The sequence below is a fragment of the Capricornis sumatraensis genome, chromosome 8 (assembly GCF_032405125.1).
Source record: "Capricornis sumatraensis isolate serow.1 chromosome 8, serow.2, whole genome shotgun sequence".
Taxonomy (NCBI): Eukaryota; Metazoa; Chordata; class Mammalia; order Artiodactyla; family Bovidae; genus Capricornis; species Capricornis sumatraensis.
Genome location: NC_091076.1, coordinates 26,846,301 through 26,871,198, shown reverse-complemented (window position 1 = coordinate 26,871,198; position 24,898 = coordinate 26,846,301). Strand labels below are relative to the sequence as shown.

Below are 24,898 nucleotides of genomic sequence, written 5' to 3'. Positions count from 1 at the left end.
CTCTTTCTAAAAATAACTCTGAGGCTAGTTCCTAAAAAATAATACATTTTCCATCTTCATCCATGTCTTTAACAGGCTTTCAGTAAGTACCAGCTCTTGCCTTCCTCCTTCCATGACAAAGTAAGAGCAGAGGTGTTATGGATTCTCATATAATTTCCACCCAGCAGTGCTTTAATTAGGTCTGGGCTACATGATAAGGTGCAGCTGTGCTGGGAGGTGATTTGCTGCCTCTGCCTAATGTCAGAAATAACATAAGTCAGGACCACGTATAGACCAATGAGAACAAAGTAACAGTCATCTAGAACATCACAGATTTTTCAATTGTTTATTGACAGGTCCACAAGAGTTTTGCCCCCTTAAAATATTCATGTCTCAGCATAATATTTATCAAATCTTTTTTTCTCCAGGGATTTTTTAAATAAGAAAATCATGTAAAAGACAAATAAATGAGATGTGACTAACTGTAGGAATGAGAAACCTCATCAATCTGAAATCACTAGTCCTTTTAGACAAAGAACAGTAACTTTAAAAAATTATTAATACAACAAACAAGAGTAAAAGTATTTGGAGATAAAAATCATACTTCTCAAACTTTCGTAACTTTTTGTACTTTTGGAAAGGTCATTCAAAATAAAAAATATTTAGAAATGAGTACCATTCCATTGTGAGTGAAGAAATCATTGTTAATATACCAAAGTCATTAGGACCAAGAGAAAGATACAAGAGTCAGAGAAATACATAACATGACTGAAATCTTATATTCAAAGAGCCCTTTCTTTGTAGTTACAGATTGGGCATTTAAACACATTTCATCCAAAAGAAGACGGAATCAGAACCTTCTTACATCCTGGCCAACTGACTGCTCATGTCTCCATATTCATGACTTAAATGCTAATAGAACCTCAAACCAAATGCCCATAAGCTAGCACTGCTCACACATAAGCACCAACTATAATGCCTGGCATTCCAGTTTAGGGCTGACAGCCCAGTGTGATGAAGGGAGAAGAGAGGAGAAACTAACAATATGTCAGCGAAAAGTTTTGAGTGACCCCCCATAGACCCAATCCCACCCACCAGGCACTCTTCTCCACTTTAAATTTAAGCTCTTGTCCTTCCCAATGAAAACAAAGTACATTTTCTCATATACAAAAACATTTCACCATGATGAAAGGGGAATAGTTTGATACTTCTCTCTTTTTGGAAGAGGAATCTCTAAGTCCTTCAGTGTTACCATAGGCAACTGAGACTTCAAATTCAAACCATATACGAATGTATGTGTGCACACATAACGAGGCAGACATAACAAGAGTGGAAATAAATTATGCAGACTTAAATTCTCATTTTTTTCAAAAAACTTGATGGCAAGATAATTAAAGAGAAGAATGAGTTTGGTAAAAATAGTATTAGTGTACTTGGGGCTAAATGAAACAACACAGATAAGATGCAGAGAAGGATTGAATCGGAAAAGCAACATTGCTTATTAGTACTCACCTGTACAAGAGAAGTCATCCACACGAATGTATCCTGGGACACAGTCACAGCGATATAACCCAGGCAGGTTGACACATACAGTGTTGGCATGACAGTAATGCATCTTAGCTGCACACTCATCGATATCTGAAGAAGAAGAAAAAAAAGAAGCAATAACACAATTAGATGAATGACTGAACTAATTTAATCTTACAACGAAATTAAAAAAGATGAATGCCCGTGGAAGTCAAGAGAAAAAGCAAGATGAATTAGCACAAAATCTTAAGCGCAAATTTCAGCTGGTGTAGAAGATTCCATCTAATGCTGAAAATCTTTTGAGAAAGATGCGTGGTGGGATACAACAGTGAAGAACTCAAGAAGCATGAAGACTGAATCTATTATTCATCCTTCACCAAAAAAGATGCTTGATTTAAATGTCCCAAATCAAGGAGTTCTGTGTCCAGGCATTGACACCAATGAATATTTATTAGGTGTCCACTGTACAGAGTGTGGCTTTCATCAGAGAGATCAAGAGAATTCTGCCCCTCTCTGCTTGTTTTCCTTACTAATACATGCTTTAATCCATCTGGTACAAAATGATGGCGGAACCACTTTCTCCCATGTTGTACTATGAATACAGACAGCAACTGCTGTCTAATGAAAATTAATGTCTTCCATCGCTTGACCTGGAGATGCATCCCATGTCACAGAATAATGAGATGATTCAACAAAAAAAGATCTTTTTCTCTTTGGAATGGAGATCAGAGCATCACCTTCTGTCTCATAAAAAGTTCATGATAAGAATTAAGATAGCCTACAACCATAAGCATAGAGTTTAGTCTTTTCTAGAGTTTATGTTTTAAAAAATGGGTTTACATGCATTTTACTCAGACTGCTAATGTGTGATGGCCTGGGAGAGGGAAGAATAAAAAAGAAATGTGGGAATCCAAAATAGCCAATACGAGCTCTAGCTCCAGTCTGGTTAATTAGAAGCAGATGACCCTCATCATAAGGGTTACTTCTCAACCTACTGCTCTAGATCTTTCAACGTGCCATCTAATTCACGCACATGCAATTCCATGAGTGAAGTACAGCAAGCACTGCCATCATTCTAAAATCTAGACTGAGGCTTAGAGAAGTTAAATGTCCGGCACTAAGTAAGTCATCCTGTAAGAACACACTATATCCACAATTTGAAATCAAAAGTCCAACTCTTACTTACTACAATCTACCTACGGTTTTTCCAGTGATCATGTATGGATGTGAGAGTTGGACTGTGAAGAAAGCTGAGAGCTGAAGAATTGATGCTTTTGAACTGTGGTGTTGGAGAAGACTCCTGAGAGTCCCTTGGACTGCAAGGAGATCCACCCAGTCCATTCTGAAGGAGATCAGCCCTGGGATTTCTTTGGAGGGGATGAGGCTGAAGTAGAAACTCCAGTACTTAGGCCACCTCATGTGAAGAGTTGATTCATTGAAAAAGACCCTGATGCTGGGAGGGATTGGGGGCAGGAGAAGAAGGGGATGACAGAGGATGAGATGGCTGGATGGCATCACTGACTCGATGGACATGAGTCTGAGTGAACTCCTGGAGATGGTGATGGACAGGGAGGCCTGGCGTGCTGTGATTCATGGGGTCTCAAAGAGTCAGACACCACTGATCGACTGAACTGACTGACTGACTGACCTCATGAAAGCACTCTGAGAATGATAACTAGTCAAATGTGGCATTACTACTAAGATAATCACTGAAATCCTAGTAATCTTCATGCATAGACACTACATCGAACCACTGAAAACTCATTTATTCACTTTAAAAATAAATGTAGATGGATTTATTTCCTAGATAAAACACCCCAAAATAATATCAGATTCGTTTCAGTACTAAAGATCTATTAACCTATACTTGAAAGTTAACTGAGGCTCTGAAAGAAGACACAGTCAGCAAGACTTCCATAAATTTAAGAAACAAACATCAAAACCTAGTGAAAGAATTCAGACAATCAATAACTCTACATGTGCAGTATCATGAACTTTCAAAATAAATGGCCAACAGGAATATAAAAATTGTATAATAATATGAGTACATCAAGCTTGGGTGTGGAAGGGACTCTCCCAAAAAATTGGGATAGGATAGTAACTGTATGAAATCATTAGAGGTGCTTCAGATCTTTCTGGCATTCAAGGCAATAGAATTCTTAAATAAGTTGGTTCCTTGCATCATTAAAGCATTTTGCTTTACAGAAGAGTGAATATCACAAAAGTCAAGAGGAAAAGTGTTTCAAAAACGGAATGATGGTCAGTTTTGTCACCTGATGCTGAAAAAGTTGAATAAGATAGAGACAGAATTAACGTTTTGATTTGGCAAGAAGTTCCTTGCTGCCCTTGAGCTGTTAAGAGAAGTTTGGGGAAAGTGGAGTCAATTAAAGAAAGAAGGAAAGATGAAGGAGACAGAAAAACAAGGCAAACTTTTTGAGGTATTTTGCCATCAACAGAAGAAAAACTGTAGCAGCTCTAGGGAGACTCCGTGTTGAAAGAGAGTCTTGTTTAAAAATTGTTCTAGAAAAGATCACAGAATATTTACACACAGTTGGACACGATTGAACACTAGTGAAGAAAACTGACATTACAAAAGAGACAGCAGGGATTTCCCTGATAGACCATTGGTTAAGACTTTGTCTTCCAATGCAGGGGATGTAGGTTCAATCCCTGGTCAGGGACGTAAGACCCCATATGCCTCAAGGCCAAAAAATCAAAACATAAACAGACATAATATTGCAACAAACTCAATAAAGACAAAAAGAATGGGAGCAGATTTCTGCAGGAGCAAAGTCTTGGAGGAGACAAGAGGAGTTGAGTTCCAGTCCACAGATGGAGCACGTCATTTTTCCAACAAAAATGAAACTAACAGATAAGGGGTTGGTATATTTGGTGGTGGAAAGATGAAGTAGTGCTCCTTTGCTTGTTTTTTTATTTTCTCAGTGAAGCAAGAGAGTAACATCTGAGAATTAGTAGAAGGAAGTGGTACTAGATGTTTAAAGAGAGGGGAAAAGGTATGAAGTCATCATTTTGGGAAAATGAGGTCTCTCAGTCATGTCAGACTCTTTGTGACCCCATGGACAGTATCCTACCAGGCTCCTTCATCCATGAGGTTTTCCAGGCAAGAACACTGGAGTGGGTTGCCATTTCCTTCTCCAGGAGATCTTCCTGACCCAGGGACTGAACCCAGGTCTCCCACATTGTAGGCAGAGACTTTACCATCTGAGCCACCAGGGAAGTGGAAAGAAGGAAACAATTTACTAGAGAGTATAGCAGGTGGCTACAGAGGCGCATGTGACCTGTGACTATAAATGCTAAGTGAGAGCAGTCAGCGTGGCCATGTGCTTCATTCCAGATGCACGCGATACTTGGGGAAGGGGCAGGGTGGTGGGAAAGAGGTGTACTCAAAGATGAGTTTTTGAACAAACAGGATAGATTAAAATGAGAAACAAGGGAACTGATGTTGCAAGAAAAGAGCTGATGATCATGAGATGCCAAGGAATCGCAGTTATTAAGCAAAGAGCTGAGGACAGCAAGAGGGAGTTGAAATGCACTGCCCAGATCAAAGCTAAAGAACTTGTTCCCGAGCCGCTGGAAGTACTGCCTGCTATAAAAATCTTCAACTGTTAGCCTTTGAGAAAAACTGTCCTTGACTTATGTGAGCTGCCTCACCCTTAGTCACACCCCCACCCTGGGGACAACCTTCACTGAAGGATGGTTCTCCTTAACAGTAACTCAAGATGATTGTGAAAGACTATACCAGGTTCTCACACGCTAGTAAAGTAATGCTCAAAATTCTCCAAGCCAGGCTTCAGCAGTACATGAACCGTGAACTTCCTGATGTTCAAGCTGGTTTTAGAAAAGGCAGAGGAACCAGAGATCAAATTGCCAACATCTGCTGGGTCATTGAAAAAGCAAGAGAGTTCCAGAAAAACATCTATTTCAGTTTTATTGACTACGCCAAAGCCTTTGACTGTGTGGATCACAATAAACTGGAAAATTCTTCAAGACATGGGAATACCAGACCACCTGACCTCTTGAGAAACCTGTATGCAGGTCAGGAAGCAACAGTTAGAAATGGACATGGAACAACAGACTGGTTCCAAATAGGAAAAGGAGTACGTCAAGGCTGTATATTGTCACCCTGCTTATTTAACTTATATGCAGAGTACATCATGAGAAACACTGGGCTGGAAGAAGCACAAGCTGGAATCAAGATTGCCAGGAGAAATATCAATAACCTCAGATATGCAGATGACACCACTCTTATGGCAGAAAGTGAAGAGGAACTAAAAAGCCTCTTGATGAAAGTGAAAGAGGAGAGTGAAAAAGTTGGTTTAAAGCTCAATATTCAGAAAACTAAGATCATGGCATCCAGTCCCATCACTTCATGGGAAATAGATGGGGAAAGAGTGGAAACAGTATCAGAGTTCCAGATATAAGAGGGGGCTGGTTTGCATTAGCACATTTTATCCAGTATATTACCAGATTTCCTCCTTCCTGAGCAAATAATTCAACTGTACTTTCCCATCCTTTTCCAAGCATGAATCTGAGAAGCCTACCACCTTGAGATAGAAAGATTAAGGGCCAGCGTCAGACTTAACACGTTTCCTTCTTCCTGTCTTGGAAATTATGAAGCACAGAAATGGAAGCTCTTTCAGCCTGGGTCCCTGAGTGAGGAGGAGATCACCAGACCAGCATGATGGACATGTTTGTTGCATGACCTAGAAATATGCTTTTGTTAATTTAAGCCATTGAGTCTACCCTGACCAGTACAGAGAATGACCATGAGAAGCACTGCGATGGAGATCATTAAATTTGATCTTGAAAGATGAACAGAAATTCAGCTTTGAGAATGGAGATGAGGAAACAGAAGGGAAACTGCAGAGCCTAAACTTTTTGTCTTTGCAGAGTTATAAAGAGAGAGGACCATTTAGTCTGTACTCAAAGAACACTAATTAGCCCTCTACTATGCTTTTAAAGGCAGAGTGGTGAATAAAACACCACCATAGACCTCACAGCCTGGCAAGATACTGAGCAGAACTTACATGTTCTACCAATAATGTGAGATCATTTAACGGGGATTTGACCTAGTCTAAGAAGTTTAGAGATGGATTCTCTATAGAAGTGACTGTTCATCCAAGACCTGAAATAGCAATGAAGCAGGTAAAGGGGAGAAAAATAACATACCAGAGAGAGAAGAATGAAAAGAATTCATTAGAGGAGGGCACTTTGTCTATTTGAAGACAAACTGGAAAGAAGAGCTTGGGCCACCCCTGCTGGGCTCTGGAGGCCATATGAAGGAGCCTGGGCTTAAAATCATGGTGGTGACAAAGTCCAATTTCTTTTTTAAAATATAGCTTGGCTGCAGTGAAGAGAATAGACTGGAGCAGGGTGAGCTGAAGGCTAAATCACGCTGGTATTTTACTCAGAGAGGCAGCTACTCTCTGAACTCATTCTATACTGCTAGGATGCCTAGCCATTTTTTTAAGATGAGGAGCTAGTCAGGACTTGCCTTAGAGGCAATGCAGTCTTCAGCCTATGGGCCACAGCTGCCAATCAGGCCACTGATGAGAATAAATGTTTCTCTGTTACGGACCCCTGTCAGCTCCTCCCACAGAGAAACTCCTAGCTCATTTCCCTCAGGCCACTGCATAACTATTGAGAGGCAGCAGCCTCGTCTGGATTTGAAGAAGTTGCTCAGCCATAATGAGTTTATTTTGATTCTAACAACCAAGCTATCACCTTGTTTCACAGGATGCCAAGCCCTGAACAGAAATATTTTCAAAAACCAGAAAGAGGATGTTAGGAAATGCCAGGGAGAATTCCCCACATAGGTTTATCCAACCCTTGCTCTGTGTGAGCCATGCCGACAGCACAGCCCTGCTGCTCTGCCGATAAGTCACTGAGTTCATTTCATTTTCAGTTCGTACCATTGGTAATTCCAGCCTTGGCATATCTCGATTTCCTGGTGAAAGTGTTCATTGCTCAGTCATGGCCGACTCTTTGTGACCCCATGGACTGTAGCCTGCCAGGCTCCTCTGTCCATGGGATTCTCCAAGCAAGACTATTAGAGTGGGTAGCCATTCCCTTCTCCAGGAGATCTTCCTGACCCAGGGACTGAACCCAGGGAAGCCCACAAAAAGAACAAAATAAGGAAGAAAATTTGACAAAAGTACCAGAAAATTAAACTGTCACTACTTTATCTTTGTTGCTTATCTTCTATCATACAAACATCAGATACAAAAATCACTTCCTGGTAAAAATGGTGGTAGGGAGACAAAGTAAAGTGTTTAGAGGCATAGGTTGGGTCCGTTGAGACAAGAGGATGGAAGAAAGAAAAGAATTGACAACTTCCCTGGTTTCAGCATGGGGACAAGAGACAAGGAGAAACACATCTGCCTAAGAAAGACTGCCTCTCCAAACTCAGGGAAAGGCACAACCCTACAGACAGTTTCAAGAGAACTCAAGAGTGCTCCACAAGCAAATCTGATTATACAGAAAATCAAAACACAATCAACATCTTTAGAGAGCTGGGATATCTTGAGAAAATCCTGAGAAAGAGCAAACAACTGAGATTTTTTCAAAATGAGCCTAGGACAAATGCTTTTTGTTCACAGACAAAAGATCCTAAAAGGTTATAAAATTACCAAATCAAGAAAAATAAATAAACAGAACTCCCCAATTAAAGAATGAGCTGATGCTCAGAGAGAGAAACTGAGTGAGCCCAAAGCAATGAGGGTTTTAAATATAAGCCTGAAAAGAAATCTGACCATAGCTCAGGTGGTGATGGAGTTTTGCCTAAAGCAGGTCCCTCTCTCAAGCAGTGGTCCTTCCTTCTCTGATATTTACCCAGAGCCAGGAGGCAAGATGGAAAAGGCAATGGCAACTCACTCCAGTACTCTTGCCTGGCAAATCCCATGGGCAGAGGAGCCTGGTAGACTGCAGTCCATGGGGTCGTGAAGAGTCGGACACGACTGAGTGACTTCACTTTCACGCATTAGGGAAGGAGATGGCAACCCACTCCAGTGTTCTTGCCTGGAGAATCCCAGGGATGGGGGAGCCTGGTGGACTGCCGTCTATGGGGTCGCACAGAGTTGGACACGACTGAAGCGACTTAGCAGCAGCAGTAGTAGCAGCAGCAGCAGGAGACAAGAAGAAGCTGTGTCTGAGACTGAACCTCAAAGGAGAAGTTGAACACACTCAGGGTCAGGCTCAACCTAAAGGTCTAGATCAGTCTAGCAAGATTTTCTAAGAACTACAGCTAAGCAACTACTGGAAGGTTGAATGGATCAAAATTTTAAAAATACATCATTAGGCACAGGATGATATGAAAATGAAAAAGAGGCTAATAGTTCCTAACCTCATAATGTAAAACTAGGAACAGCCCCTGACACCTGGTTAATATATTCAAAATCTGTCATTTCTACATATCAGAAACTATGTTAGGCACCCCACAGGTAGCACTGCAGCACCCCATTTATTCCATTTGACACTTCCTACAGGAGATAGAGATCGTATGTCATGATAAGGAAACTGAGGCTCAGAGGTTTTGAGATCACTTGTACAAAGCATAAAGTCCGTAAGCGTAAGACCCTGGGTTTGAACCCACAGTCTCACTTCACATGTGGCATTGTTCTCCCTGGGCCAGTTCTAGCTCTCTGTAAATTTTCGAGCCTATAATTATGTTAGACATGCCTGGTGCTGCCATGAAATGTATAGAAACAGGCGGATCTCCAAATTGAACGTCATTGTGCATCCTGTTCACGACATTTGTTCTGTATGATACTCCCTGTTAAAATGGGAAAGCTGTACTCTGCATGACTATTCCTGTGGGTCTTTTATGTTAAACCCTAACTCTTTCAAACTTTAGACTCCAGTAACCCAGGACCCCAAAACAGGTGGTAGAATTCTGCTCTGAGTTGGAACCCTTGATTCAACCTTAACTCAGGATGCTTAAGACTGTTGAAGGCCCCCTCTAGTATTAGAAATAGTGACAGAGGGGCCTGGATCTTCTATTAAATGTTGTTAAAGAAACATCTCTAAACCCCACTGTGGTATATATCAGCTCCAGTATAATGGGGCTCAAATTGTGATTTATTCTCAGAGATTGCTTGTCACCTTTGAAATATTAGCACTCATCTTCTGAGGTAATAAAAGTACATGATTTATGTCCCTCCCCAGGAAAGTGAAGCAGTTTGTTTTTGTTTTAAAAAGGTATACTTATGGACTTTCAAATGAAATTTGATGTGACATAATGCCTCTTCACAAATCACCAGCCTCCATCTGTACAAGACTGCTCAGAACAGAGCTGAATTTGGCATCATCATCATTAAATTAGAGTGTTGGGCTTGGGTAGCAAAAATAGAAGCAAATGCAAAGGATTTTCTAAATAAAACAGTGTGATCTACTGACTTGCTGCCTAAGAACTTCCTAGAAAAAGGCAACCCAGAGAGGGTTAGTTAGATGCAGTAGGTTGGGCAAGGGGGGTCCACTTCCTATGAGCATATAAAAATGAAACAGCGTGAAGAAGGAAAATCAGTATTTATTGAGACTGGGTGAGTCTCATTCATTATCCCCAACCATCCAATGGCTTGGCATCAGAAATGACAGGGAGAGCGCCTATGATGTCATCCCGGGTCTCTCTGACTTCAGGAGCAAACCTGCTCCACTCTGTGGAACCACACGCACTAAACTGACAGCCAAGAGCCAAGCTCTCTTCTTGCTCTTTTTATTCGTTAACTCTAGCACTGGGCACTTCTCTAGACATCAGTGTTTCCATTTATGAAATGACCAGTTGGACCAGAGAGCATCTAAAGACTTCCCCGATTCTAAAATTACTGACTCATTCAGGTGTTTCTGTCCTCACAATGCAGCATAAATCCCATCTCTAAAACATTTTATTTTGGGCCACCACTTTTCCTCCTATTTCTATGAGCTTGAAAATGTTCCAGATGCCTTTTCCAAGAGACAAGTCCTGGAAAATACTAGTAAGATGACCTGAACCTTCACACAGCCCCTTGGTGCCTGTTTCAACTGAGTTGGCATGTCCCCAGAAAATGAAGAACAGCCATATCTAGTTACAGATATTCCAACAAAAGCACAGCTCTGGAAAAGCCCTCCAGGAACTAGTACGATTACTTGCAGAGCAATTCTACCAGACTTTAATCTCCTGACTTTTCAGAAATCATGAGTTATAAAAGCATGGTAGCACTGGCATTGATATGAGGTCTATGAATATGCTCCCATCTGTGTCATACTGAACATTTTTTTTAAATGAGAGCCTACATGATCTCTGATTTGAACTTAGAAAACTCCAGTGAAGCAGACAAGATATGAATTATTATGACCTTTTTCAGATGAGAAAATAAAGTCCTTGAAAAGAATTCTGACTTGCCCAAGGGTAGACAGATAATCACTGAGCTGGTAACAGAATCAAGGCCTTCTAACTCTGGAATTAGTGTTTTATCCAGTGTTCCATGTAATTCTCTATAACTATTGTTTTCTTCCTAAAGCAAGAGTAGTGAAATTAAATGCCTGTAGAATCTAGAAATATAAACCAAATGAAGAAGAACCTAGGTAGAAGATATATGTAAAATGTAAAATATGTACATTAAGTACATATGTAAAATATATGTAATATGCAAAATGTCCCATCCAAAAAAAATAAGGTATATATTATATCTCCTAAAATATTAATCAATCCTCTTCTTTCTCTATCTTTCATCCTTGTCTCTATCAATTTCTTTCATTCCCTACTTTCAGGAACAAAGAAATGGTTCTCTCTTACAAGGTAAAAAAAACACAGTGCAAGACCAGCGTTACATGAAAAATGAGACTAAACCCCAATGGCAGAAAGACAACAGAAAGAATGTGAACTGTTATCTTCACTTTACAGAGGAGAAATCAGGGCCATAGGAAAGGACAGTCAATTGTCTAAGGTCATATACCAATGGTACCTGGACTGCCAGGATGTGAATTCAGGCAGCAAGGCTCCAAAGTCTGCTCATCGCTTTATAGTATCTCCTCCAGTGACTGTGGGCCAGACCTTTGATATTTCTAGAGAACTAACATTGTTGTTGCTATTCAATTGCTAAGTCATGTTCATGGGGTCGCAAAGAGTCAGACACAACTGAGCGACTGAACTGACTATATGACTGAAGTCATGTTCAACTCTTTGAGACCCCACGGACTGTAGCATGCCTGGCTTCCCTGTCCTTTAGTATTTCCCAGAGTCTGCTCAAGCATTAATTGAACTTTTTAAAATAATGGCTCCATTTTTTAAAAAATATTTTGAAGCAAGCAAAACACATCTGCCTATCAGATTCAAGCCACAAATGCCTGTGTCCTGAAGCATATGATCCCAAGTAGCTTGGGGAAGAGGTGGGGGAAGTGAGAGAGATGAGGGAGGAGGAGGAGAGAGTGAGAGAGGAGGTGAATGGAAGGAAGAATGGAAGGGGCAAGGAAGGAAGACTAGGGAGGAAGGAAGACTAGGGAGAAGGGAAAGGGCATGAGAGGAAGTAAAGAGAATGTAGGAAGGCCAAGAAAAGAGGAAGTGAGTGGAGGGGAGGGAGGAGAAGGGAAGGGAGGGAAGGGCAAGGGAAGCGAAAAATAAGACAATTTCAAGAGGTATCTAGATAACTTCTCTGAACTTACTTGTGTTCCCTGCACAAATTACTCATATATTTATATACTAACCTCCACTGTGACAGCATTTGGAGATGGACCCCTTGCAGAGAAATTATGTTTAGATGAGATCATGAAAGTGGTGCCCTCCTGATGAGATGAGTATCCCTTTAAGAAAAAATGTGAAAAAGTAGGGTTGGCATCACCAATTCAATGGACATGAACTTGGGCAAACTCCAGGAGATGGTGAGGGACAGGGAAGCCTGGCATGCAGCAGTCCATGGGGTCACAAAGAGTTGTACACGACTTGGAGACTGAATAACAACATGAAAAAGCATGCCCTCTTGCTCCACCATATGATGCCACAGGGAGAAGGTAGCCATCTGCAAGTCAGAAAGAGAGCCCTCAGCAGAACCCAACCCTGATCTCAGACCTCAAGCCTCCAGAACTGTGAATAAATTTCCATTGTTTAAGCCATTCAGTCAATGACATTTTGTTATGACAGCCCCCACGAACTGACAGAATAACCCTTTAAATTTCTCTGTTGCCTGGTGAGATGAATTTTTACATCATCTTCTAAGATATGTGTCAAACAAACATGCTTCCTGCCAGATCAAATATCTGCATGTTAAAAATTCAGATACCCTTTTGGTCATCCCATGTACAGTAAAGAACTCTTTTCATACAAGGTTAAATACATCATAAGGCAGAAGTTAGATTGTTGCATTTTCTGACATTTTAAAGGTGTTTTCCATATATACCTATGTCAGATATTTGCAAATTCATGCTAAGATGTTTTTTCCCTGCTGGGTTCAATTTCAGAATTAAATACTGTCATAAAGTAACACATCTCTTTGTGCCAAGGGGAATCACAGCATACCAATTTTTAGCTGACATCAGAAAAACACTGTAAGATACCACTCTATGACTTTTTTCCCCAGCCTGGTAATTCTGACCTTCAAGAGGGTCTACAAAGTAATGCTGAGCATCTACAAGAAAGAAGCATACTGAAAGAAAGGTGACTGATTCAGTTTCAGCTGTAGACTGTGCCCAGACTACATGAATCCATCAATTTCTGAACCCTACACTTCAGCCAACGGTACCAACAAAACCAGGGAGTGCTTCCAAAGAGGTCTGAGGTGTTGTCAAGTGCTGTAAGTCAGCTATGGAAGCTATGAAGATCTTGAGCCTTCCCTACCACTGGGAAAGGAAATTCCAGAGCTACTAAGAGACAGCTAGATTCCAGAGGCAGTCAAGATCCCAAAGCTCAGTGGGATGAGGTCCTTGTCTTCTGGCTTTTATGCTAAGTGAAAACAGCCAGACCATACAGAACCGGTCCCAGTCCAGTAGAGAGGCAGTCACCTGAACATGACTTACAAGAAAAAGAAGTGGCTAATTCCATCAAAAACGACCGAGGAAGAATTCACCAAAAATATACCTGTGGTGAATCTTGAGAAGGCAAGAAGATGCCTTCATAAGTGCTGATGGCCTTCCCTTATCACTTTGATTTAACTGGGTGGCAATTCTTTTTCCCTCAGCTTTATGAAGACATAATTGATATATAACATTGTATAAGCTTAAGGTATACAATGTCTAAATTTGATACAGTCATCATTGCAAAAATGAGCACCATCACTGCCTTGGCTGACACCTCCTTTAGGCCACATAATTATCATTTTTTTAGAGACAAGATTTAAAATCTATTTTCTTAGCAATTTCCAAATACACACTATTGTTAACTATAGTCACCATACTGCACATTAGATCCCAAGGATTTATTCATTTTATAACTAAGAAGTTTGTACTCTCTATCAAAAGATGAATGAATAAAGATGTGAGTGTTCACACACACACACAGGAATATTATTTAGCCATAGGCAGGAAGTCCTACCATTTGTGATCACATGGATGAACTGTGGCATGGATGAACTGTGGGAGTATTATGCTAAGTAAAATAAGAACTTCTATCTCAGACAGAGAGACAAATACCACATGATACCACTTATATGTGGGATCTAAAAAACCAGCCTCATAGAAATTGATAGAGTGGTGATTAGCAGGGGCTGGCTGAAAATTGGGGGAAATGGAGAGATTCTGGGCAACTGTTCTCTGCTTTACAAAGATAAAGGAAAGTCAGGTAAGAGTGAATGAAATGGAAGAGTGCAATACCACTAACAAAGCATCTATTAATACATCCTTTAGTTGCCAACTAATCTTTTAATTATTGGCTGCATTTATTGATCATTACTCTGTGCCAAATGTAGTTACCAAGCACTGGACATGTATAATCCATTTCATCCTCACAAGTACCATACAGATAGGTATATATTAATATTTTTATTTTACAAAGGCATGCAAGGTTATTAGACAACCAGAAGATGACCTCAGAGAATTTGAACCCCTGGTATCTATTCTGCCACTCTACAGGGCAACCTTAGCTTTCCCTTTCTCACCAAGATTATTCACTTTCCTTGATTAATTAAATAGCAATTCCCTATAGTCACAGTCGGTCAAATTATTCATTCACCGCTTTTCCCATGCAGTCAAAATAAAGTGCAAAGGTTTTAGTCATTTGAAGATAAATGATTTGGTGCCGGAGGTTCAGATCTGACTCACTACAGCATCAAGTTAACTAGTGATGAATTACCAGGGTCTGAATTCCACAAACAAACCGGAGACTGTGGATCTATGAGCAGGTCATTAATGAACATTTATGGAACTGGGGTTCCATAAAACTGGTTCCTTATAATGAACCAGCACCTGTGTAATGAATGAAAATCAGCTGAATGTCCTCAGGAAGAACAGGTACTTTACTCTGGACTTCCCCCCGCCATGGGAAGAGATTCCTTCAATGAAACAATATTTTTGAAATGAAACCAATATTATTCACCACTCCAAATTTTTACACATCAGACTGAATCCATTTTCTCTATATGAAACATGAACTATGAAACCCAAAATGATAAAGTGTTTCAACTGGTTCTTAAAATCACCAAGTCCAGAACCCTATGAAAACTACAAAAATAAATGGATGAGGGGAAAAGAAGAAAAAATCTCACAGAATAATGAATCATAATCCACTTTCTTCTGATAACAAAATCCAAATATACAATGAAAACACCATTCAAAAGAAAGGAAATGGAAGAGAATCAGATTTCCATACAGTGCACTGGTCTTGAACTATTTTTCCTTTTTTAATTTAAAAAATTTACTTATTTTTAACAAGAGGATAATTGTTCTACAATATCATATTAATTTCTACCATTTGAAATATTTTTAAGTGGAAAAACCTTTTAAAAGTGATAACAGCTAACATTTTCAAAAAAACTAAGATTATGGCATCCAGTCCCATCACTTCATGGCAAATAGATGGGGAAACAATGGAAACAATGATAGGTTTTATTTTCTTGGACTCCAAAATCACTGCAGATGGTGATTTCAACCATGAAATTAAAAGACACTTATTTCTTGGAAGAAAAGTTTTGACCAACATAGACAGCATATTAAAAAGCAGAGACATTACATTGACAACAAAGGTCCAGCTAGTCAAGGCTATGGTTTTTCCAGTAGTCATGTATGGATGTGAGTATTGGACCATAAAGAAAACTGAGCACAAAAGAATTGATGGTTTTGAACTACGGTGTTGGAGAAGACTCTTGAGAGTCCCTTGGACTGCAAGGAGTTTCAACCAGTCCATCCTAAAGGAAATCAGTCCTGAACAGTCACTGGAAGGACTGATGATGAAGCTGAAGCTCCAATCCTTTGGCCACCTGATGCAAAGAACTGACTCATTGGAAAAGACCCTGATGCTGGCAAAGACTGAGGGCAGGAGGAGAAGGGGATGGCAGGATGAGATGGTTGAATGCCATCACTGACTCTATGGACACGAGTTTGAGCAAGCTCTGGGAGTTGGTGATAGACAGGGAGGCCTGGCGTGCTGTACTCCATGGTGTTGCAAAGAGTCAGACACCAGAGTGACTGAACTAAACTGAACAGTTTCTAAGTAGCAGGCACAAGGCTATGTTTATTAACTCATTTAATTCTCATAATAACCCTTTGAAGTAGGTTTTCAGTATTTCCAAGTCAGCAGATGAGGAAACTGAGGGATGGAGCACTAAGGAGCTTGCCCAAGGTCACCCAGCAAGGAGTGGGCAGAGCTGGAACGCAAGTCCAGGAAGACCTGGCTCCCAAGGCAGCACTTTAACTCCACACTCTCACTCTCAGCCAGAGTGATATCACTTACAAAGGGATGAAAAACTGGCTCTTGGCAGAGTGAAAAAAAAAATCTTAGCTATTTTAAAAGTTTGTGATTCTCCAAAGGGCCACAGCACAGGAGCAGATATATAGTATACCTCTGGTATTAAATTTTCATGAGAAAATGATAAGGAAAAAATGTCTAAAAGACACCTTAGGGGGCTGACAATAAAAACACAGTGAACACACATTGCCCTATACTGAACTGTCTCCATTCAGAAATAACATCTAACTTAAAAGTTCAATATAAAAAACAGAATTAAACCCTACATCAAATTTAAAAGCTTCTGTACAGCAAAGGAAGCCATCAACAAAATGAAAAGGCAATCTGCTGAACAGGAGAAAATATTTGCAAATCATAAAACTAATAAGGGCTTAATATGCAAAATATACAATAACTCATAGAGTTCAATAAAGTCAAAAAATCTGATTTAAATAAATAGATCTGAAGAGACATTTTTCCAAAGAAGATATACAAATGGACAAGAGTTCCATGAAAGGTACTCAACATCCCTAATCATCAGGGAAATGTGAATCAAAGCACACTGAGCAATCACCGCACGAGTGTCAGAAGGGCTATCTTCCAAAACACAGGAGAAAACAGAACAAACAAAAACAAGTGGAGAGGGGCAAACCCTTCCCCATTATTGATGGGAATGTAAACTGGTGTAGCCACTGTGGAAAACACTAGGAAGGTCCCTTTCAAAATTCAAATTAGAACCACCATCAGTTCACTTTAGTCGCTCAGTCGTGTCCGACTCTTTGTGACCCCATGAATTGCAGCACGCCAGGCCTCCCTGTCCATCACCAACTCCCGGAGTTCACTCAGACTCACGTCCATCGAGTCCGTGATGCCATCCTGCCATCTCTTCCTCTGTCGTCCCCTTCTCCCTCTGCCCCCAATCCCTCCCAGCATCAGAGTCTTTTCCAATGATTCAGCAATTCCACTTCTGAGTATTTATCCAAAGGAAATAAAAATCACTGTCTCAGAAAGGTATACACATTCCTAAGTTTACTGAAGCATTATTTACAACAGCCAAGACATGGAAACGAGTGTTCATCAATAGACAAAAGGATAAAGAAAACGTGATACATACAAATACACACAGAGTAATATTATTCAGCTATAAAGAAGCAGAAAGCTTTGCCCTATGTGACAACATGGATGAGGGACTTCAAAGGCATTATGCTAAATAAGTCAGACAGAGAAAGAAAATACAATATGATCTCACTTATATATGGAATCTGAAATAAAAATCCAAACTCATAGAACAGGTCAGTGGTTGCCAGAGAGGAAGGGATGGAAAAAAATGTGGGTAAAGAGGTCAGACTTCTGGTCATAAGACAAATTAAGTCTTGAAGAAAAGTATACAACATAGTATAGTCAACAACCCTGTATTGCTATAAAGAAAAGATTTAAGCAGACTTGCTACGGTAAGAGGAGGATTAGGCATTGGTTGGGATGAAAAAGAAAAAGAACCATCTACCTTTCAGCAGTGAATAATGCTGCAATGAACTCTGGCGTACAAGTATCTGTTCAAGTATCTGGATTCAACAACTTTAGGTAGAAATCTAGGAGAGGAATTGTGGGGCCATCTGGTAATTAGAAAAGACTCCGATGCTGGGATAGACTGAAGGCAGGAGGAGAAGGGGACGACAGAGGATGAGATGGTTGGATGACATCACCAACTCGATGGACATGAGTTTGAACAAGCTCTAGGAGTTGGTGATGGACAGGGAAGCCTGGCGTGCTGCAGTCCATGAGATGGCAAAGAATCAGACACAACTAAACAACTGGTAATTCTATGCTGAGGTTTTTGAGGAACCAATGAACTGTTTTCCTGCACCAAACAGTTTTGGCTACACCGAGATGAGAGGTTTACCAGGGGCTAGGAGGAGAGAGGGAGGACAGAGGAATCATAGCTTAATGGTTAGAGTTCTGCTGCGTGATGACAAAGTTTTATAAGTGGATAGGAGTGATGATTGCACCACATTGTGAATGCAATTCACACCATGAAATGTACACCCTAAAATGGTTAAAATGCCCAGTGTTATGTCAAAGAAAATGTTAAAAAAATATTTAACACAATTTGTAAAACAATGTAATTTTGTATGGTATGGGAATATCAATAAAGCTGTTTGAAAAAAGGGGGAAGAAGGACAATCCCAAACCTGTATTCCTCCTTTCTCAGGAGAGACAAAACCGGCTAAGCCCCCGAGCAGCTGAATGTCTCAGAGCTAGAAAGAAAGCCATGTGGCTGATCTGAGTTGAAAGCCCAGCTTCACTACAGCTGAGTGTTACTCTGCACAGTTACCGATGGTCTCTGAACTGGGCTCCCACATCTGAGGAGCACAGTGTTCTCGTGCAGGTTTGGTGAGATGGCGTGAGTGATACACTCGTGCACCCTCTCCAGTATCTTGGACCTTGATAATATCTTTGGCTGTTTCTTCTCACTTTTTTGGCTTCAAAGGCACCATTCTTGACAAGCTGCTAGGTCTGGCTCTCCTCTCTAGGCAGCCCTGGGGGAATCCAAGCCAAAGGGAGGAGGCTTCAAGTCAGCATCCTCTGCCTTCCAGTGGCTCCTCCATTAAACCAGCCAATGCCCCTTGACTTGTTCATCCAAAGATGAGAAGAGGCAGTCACGCCCTTCCTCCTGGCCCTGCAGCTCCCCGCGCCCCATCACCACAGCAGGGCTGTCACCCCCTGCTCAGGCTAACTCACTTTTCTTTTCCTCCTGAGGGCAGCTCCTGGGACTACATGATGGCATGGACAGTCAATCGGCTTGATGTGGGGGTGGGGGTGGGTGGGTGTGTGATGTAATGCCTTTTTCCAATAAACTGAAAAATTAAAATGTCTAAGTTTAAATATTTTTTAATTTTTTTTTTTAATCTTGGCGTATAGGGTCTTATTTCTTTGACCAGGGATCAAACCTATGCCCCTTGTGGTGGAAGCATGGAGTCTTAACCACTGACTGCCAGCGAAGTTCAAAAATTTTTAAGCTGAAAACTTCAGAACCTAAGACTTTTAAGTTGAAACCTCCTTTAAGAAGAGCAGATTGCTCACTGAATAAAAGGCTGATAACAAAGATGAATTGGTCTTCCTACCTTACAAAAATGAACTTAATCTTAGAAAAATAAATTTTAAATATTCACAATATAATAATAATAACTAGCTCTGTGAGGTTAAAATCCCTCCTTTTAGAGATACATCTGTGTGTGCTTTGCTGCTTCAGTCATGTCCAACTCTTCGCAACCCTATGGACTGTAGACCTTCAGGCTCCTCTGTCCATGGGATTCTCCAGGCAAGAATACTGGAGTGGGTTGCCATGTTCTCCTCCAAGGAATCTTCCCGACCCAGGGCTCTAACTCACATCTCCTGCATCAGAGGCGGATTCTTTACCACTGAGCTACTAGGGAAGCCCTTATACATGAGGTCTAATTCAAAGATATGCCTCAGAGTTGTAACCAAGGTTTAAAGTTTTAAAATACAACCCCCTCCACAGAATAAAGAGAAAGGGGGATGGAGATGGAATTGGGAGGCACTGTTTATCAAATGTGGATCTAAAAACACTTACCGAGGAGAAAAGCTGGAGGAAGAAAGAAGGCCAGAGCTCAATCAATGACAGACCCCTCCTCCTCGGGGTCTTACACACTATAGTCACTGAAGCACCTAATTTAAGGTGACACTGCTTTTACATGGTGGCTCAGATGGTAAAGAATCTGCCTGTAATGCAAGAGACCTAGGTTCAATCCCTGGGTCAGGAAGATTCCCCTGAAGAAGGGAATGGCAACTCACTCCAGTACTCTGGCCTGGAGAATTCCATGGACAGAGGCCACAATCCATGGGGTCGCAAAGAGTCAGATATGACTGAACCACTTTCATTTCTACCAGGGCTCTCTAAAAAGACTCATTAAAAATGACTAGTGGTTGGGAGGGAGATTCAAGAGGGAACAGACATATGTACACCTCTGGTTAATTCATGTTGATATATGGCAAAAATCAAACCAATATTGTAAAGCAATCATCAATCAGTTAAAAATAAATTTGAAAAAAAAAAAAAAAGACTACTGATCTTTCCAAGAACTGCAGCACTATTCCAGGTGGGCGGACAGGGTAGGGTGGGTGTTTTCTCTGTAGGTTCCTGAGGGTGAAAGTGCTTCCCTCTGCCCCAGTCCAGTCCTAGGGTACTCAGTTTGCCTTCAGAAGCTCAAGGGGCCAGGAACTCTGATGAGTGGTGTGGTGACAGAGGTGAGACCAGCTTGTGCAGTGTGTCCACAGTGAATAAGAGGAGACCAAAGCATAAACAAGGAAGGATGCTGAGGTTGAAGGCACTTTAGAGGAAATACGCCTGGAGCAGCCACAAGGAGGTCATGAGCAATTTTCTCCCGCAAAGGGCAAGATATGAGCTATCATAAAAGAAACGTTCACACAATTGATAATGGAAAAGGTAAGAAAGGAAAAGGACAGGAAACCCTGCCAGAAGGATTACCAAGAGGAAAGGCCCGGGACGTGGAGGAGACACATTGTGAACGTGAATTCACGGAACTGAAAGGGCGTGAAGAAACCAAACAGAACTAAGGAAAGCAAGAGGAAGGTGAGGACAGGTCAGACAGGACAGGCCTTGCGCACCACACTCGGGGTCAGCACTTCAGTCCTGAATTAAGAGGGGACTAAGCTCTATGTGAAGACACAAGCTGCTTGAAACAGGAATTTTTTGAGCAAGAAAAGTTGACAATTTATTTCATTCTTAAAGAAAATATTAATGAGCTATATACATCTATTGTGAATGGTGATTACAGACTGCTTAGTTCACTGTTATAGATCTGTAAATGAATAAATAGAGTAACAGAATTATTAGAGTTTTAACGTAGGGAATAACATGATCACTGACACATTTTTAAAAGATCATTCTGTATTACTCAACCATAAAAATGAATTCACTTGCTCAGATCCAGTGAGATGGATGAAACTAGAGCCTGTTATACAGTGAAGTGAGTCAAGAAGAGAAAAACAAATACCATATATTCACACATATGTATGGAAACTAGAAAAATGGCATTGATGAACAGGGCAGGAATAGAAATGGAGACATGAAGAGCAGACTTGCAGACACAGCTGGAGAAGGAGAGGATGGGACTAATTGAGAGGGTAGCATTGAAACATACATTACCACATATAGAACAGATAGATAGTTGATGGGAAGTTGCTGATTAAGGCAGGAAGTTCAACCCAGTACTCTGCAACAACACAGAGAGACGGGATGGGGTGACGGGTGGGAGGGAGGCCACAAAGGGAGGAGACATATGTATACTTATGGCTGATTCATGTTACACTATGGCAGAAACAAACACAACATTGTAAAGCAATTATCCTCCAATTAAAAATCATTAAAAAAATATTCTGGAAATGTGTAGAAGGTGACGCTGGCAGGAGAGCATCGATGACCACGTTTAGAACAGCACCAGGAATTTCCCTGGTGGTCCAGTGGTTGAGAATCTGCCTTCTAATGCAGGGACACGGGTTCAATCCCTTTTAGGGGAACTAACATCCCGCATGCCATGGGGCAACTAAGCCCTAGCTCCAGGGTCTCCGAATCACAACTAGAGAGCCCGTGTGACGCAGCAAAAGATCCCGCAGCTGCAAGGAAGAAATTGTGAGCCACAACTAAGACCCGATGCAGCCAAAGAAATAGACATTAAAAATATACACTAAAAGAACAGCACCTTTAGGACTGAGGGTCGAAGTCTGGCTGCAGTGGTTGGTAAGTGGAGAAAGAATGTGCACAAGCTTGAGACTGAAAGATCAACCACTCAGGAATAGGAGCTGATGGTTTTAAGGCAGAGTGTAATGAAGTGGTATGGGAGCGAAGGTGACTGTGCTCCCAAAGATAAAAATCTTCAAGGCAAGTCTTTTCCCCAGAATGAGGACACAGGTCAGCATGGAGATGAAGCCATAGCAGCTAGGTATCCAAGGCTTCCATGAGTGAGGGGCAGTGGCTGGGAGACGTGTCACCAACAGCAGCTAGGAGGGAGAGCAGGTGTCAGGAGAGACGGCTAGGGTTTCAAAATAGAAAAGGTTTTGTTATGGAGAAGAAAGAAATGACTCTAGATGCAGCAAAGCTATCTTTGGAGAAGCTGATGTCACCGCTGGCCTCCAAGGCACACGAGGTACAAGAAAACACAGCCTGCACTTAGAGAGCTGTAGGAGGGCTGATCCCAGAGGAATTCCTGGAGGTGGAGCGATGGGAGGACGTCATTCTGTAAAGAGTTTGAGGATGCGGTAAGATGGGAGGAAAACACGGTGCGATGGGAGGAAAAAGCAGACAGAAAGAAGAATCAGCTCAAAGGACACACAAACTAGGACTGGAAGGAAAGTATAGCGGACAACTGACCGGAAGACTTGGCAGCTCCTGCGGTGGGTAAAGACGATGCAGATAGAGGCAGTGTGGCTCAGCAAGCCCAGGGGATGCTCTCAGGCATGTTCAGCCACCAAGCACATCCCTTGCTGGGGACCAAATTAAATGCTGGGGAGTTCTTTGGGGCCACGGGAGAGGCAAAAACAAGAGGTGACCGCATCATGATAGCCACACAAACCCCCAAGGTGACACTACCCGGGTTGTGAAAGGGCATCTGTGGGTTACAGGATAACCACCACAGTTTATCATCTAGGCTCTGGAGCTGGGGCCCTGCTTTCAGTGGTGTGATCTGTGGCTGCTTTGAATGAGTTCACGAGAGAGGACTATGGTCATATCTTCCCAAATCCACAGTCAGTGGCTCCCTTGTGGCTGCTTAGTGGTTGTACTTAAACTATGGACATCAATAAACTCTACACACCAGGCCCCCTGCTCCCCAGCTCCCTGAACCAACATTAAACATTGACCAGCACACCACTGGCGCCTTGTCCTATTCTCTGAACTCATGAGAAACAAGATTCATGCCTCAGACTCCAAGGTGCCTCTTCTCTAGTCTGATCTCACCAGGTCACCCTCAAGAGAACCACCAGCCTGCCTAGACTTCTATAGTGAGTCTTTTCTAGTTCCATCTTTGCTTTTAGTTACCCTCACACTAGACCTACTCTTGGGCCTCCCAGGTCCCAAACCCCCGCACTGACTGCCCAGCACCAAGCTACCAGCTATCAGGTCTCTGCATGATAAACTGTAATGCCAGACAAATAGATCTAAATATAGACGCTCCTTCTATATCTTGCTATGTGACCTTTCCTGCAAAATGATGATTTTATAGAAATAAACAAATTGGGTTGTTTCTTAAGAATTGATTGAGTACATAAATTGCCTAGAGTTGTGCCTGAAATGCAGACGGGTCTCGGTTTTTTCCCCTTCTCTCTAGGAAGCTGACATCATCATCATCGTTGTCATCATCATTATTATTGATGGGACACAGTACTTCTGTGTGCCAGAAGTCTTCTCAGCTGCTCTTTACACTATTATTGACTCATTTAATTGTTGCTATATGCAATAGTACCATTATTTATCCTATTTCCCTATGTGGAAAACTAAGGCCCAGAAGAGTGAAGTAACTTGCCTAAGATCACACAGCTAACACCTACTAGAGCCAGGATCCAAAGCCGTGCAACTAGCTTCAGAGGGCTCACTCTTCCTGCTGAGTTATCTTCCCAGTAGTCTCCAGTCTCTTACTTCTCTCCTGCTCCCCATGGATATTTCTAGTCTGCCGAACTTGTCAATAAAACCTAAGGCACTACTGCCCAAAACCCTGAACCAGAGTTAGACTTGAACCAAAAGAATGATAAAACTACTCCATAAATATTATAGGTAAACAAGTAGAAACAAAACAAACCACCTCACCTTGGAATATACAATGCCACCTCTCAAGCTGTTCCCTTAACTTGGGATGTTCTGCTCACCGGTACTGTTACTTTTTAACGTTTATGCATTTTTTTAAGTTACCTTCCATTCAGCTATTACAAAACATTAGCCCTATTCCCCATGCTGTACAGCACACGCAAAAGTTTGTGCATCCAACACCCGCCCCCACATCCCATTAGCAAACAGATGCTCATCTTACAGAGCCCATCTCAAGTTTCACTCCACAAAAATCCCTGCATTTCATTCTCTCTCTTTCCACTGACTCCCCACTGATGTCCTGTAAATACCCCAACTCAGGATCTACCCTGGTAGAAGAATCACTCTATCTCCTCAACTTCCAGAAACTTAACTTTTGTAAATTTACATTATATTGTCATTATTCTGCATCATCGACTCCCTTTCTGCAATGGCTTTTTTTTTTCTTCCAAACAGAGAAGGTATCTTAGGGACATTTCCATGTCCTTAAAACCCATGACACATAGCACCTTCTATCAAATATGGGTGAAATAACACTTCAAAATAAGTGATGGATGACAAATAACTGACTGAATAAATTGTCAGCAAAGAGTAAGACCTATGAAGAACTTAAATAGCAAAATAAAATTCAGAGTCAGACATGGGGTCAGATAAGAACTGGTCTTACAATGATCACTTTTTCTACTGCCTGG

At 41.4% G+C, this 24,898-nt stretch overlaps 1 protein-coding gene across 1 annotated transcript in view; it reads right to left on the bottom strand.

Moving 5' to 3' along the window:
- Nucleotides 1–24,898, bottom strand: part of NELL1 (neural EGFL like 1) — a 999,502-nt gene that overhangs the window by 502,841 nt on the left and 471,763 nt on the right. The window contains exon 12 of the mRNA XM_068977360.1: nt 1,492–1,617. Within this exon, the coding sequence (XP_068833461.1) occupies nt 1,492–1,617 (126 nt within the window). The remainder of the gene's footprint in view (nt 1–1,491; nt 1,618–24,898) is intronic.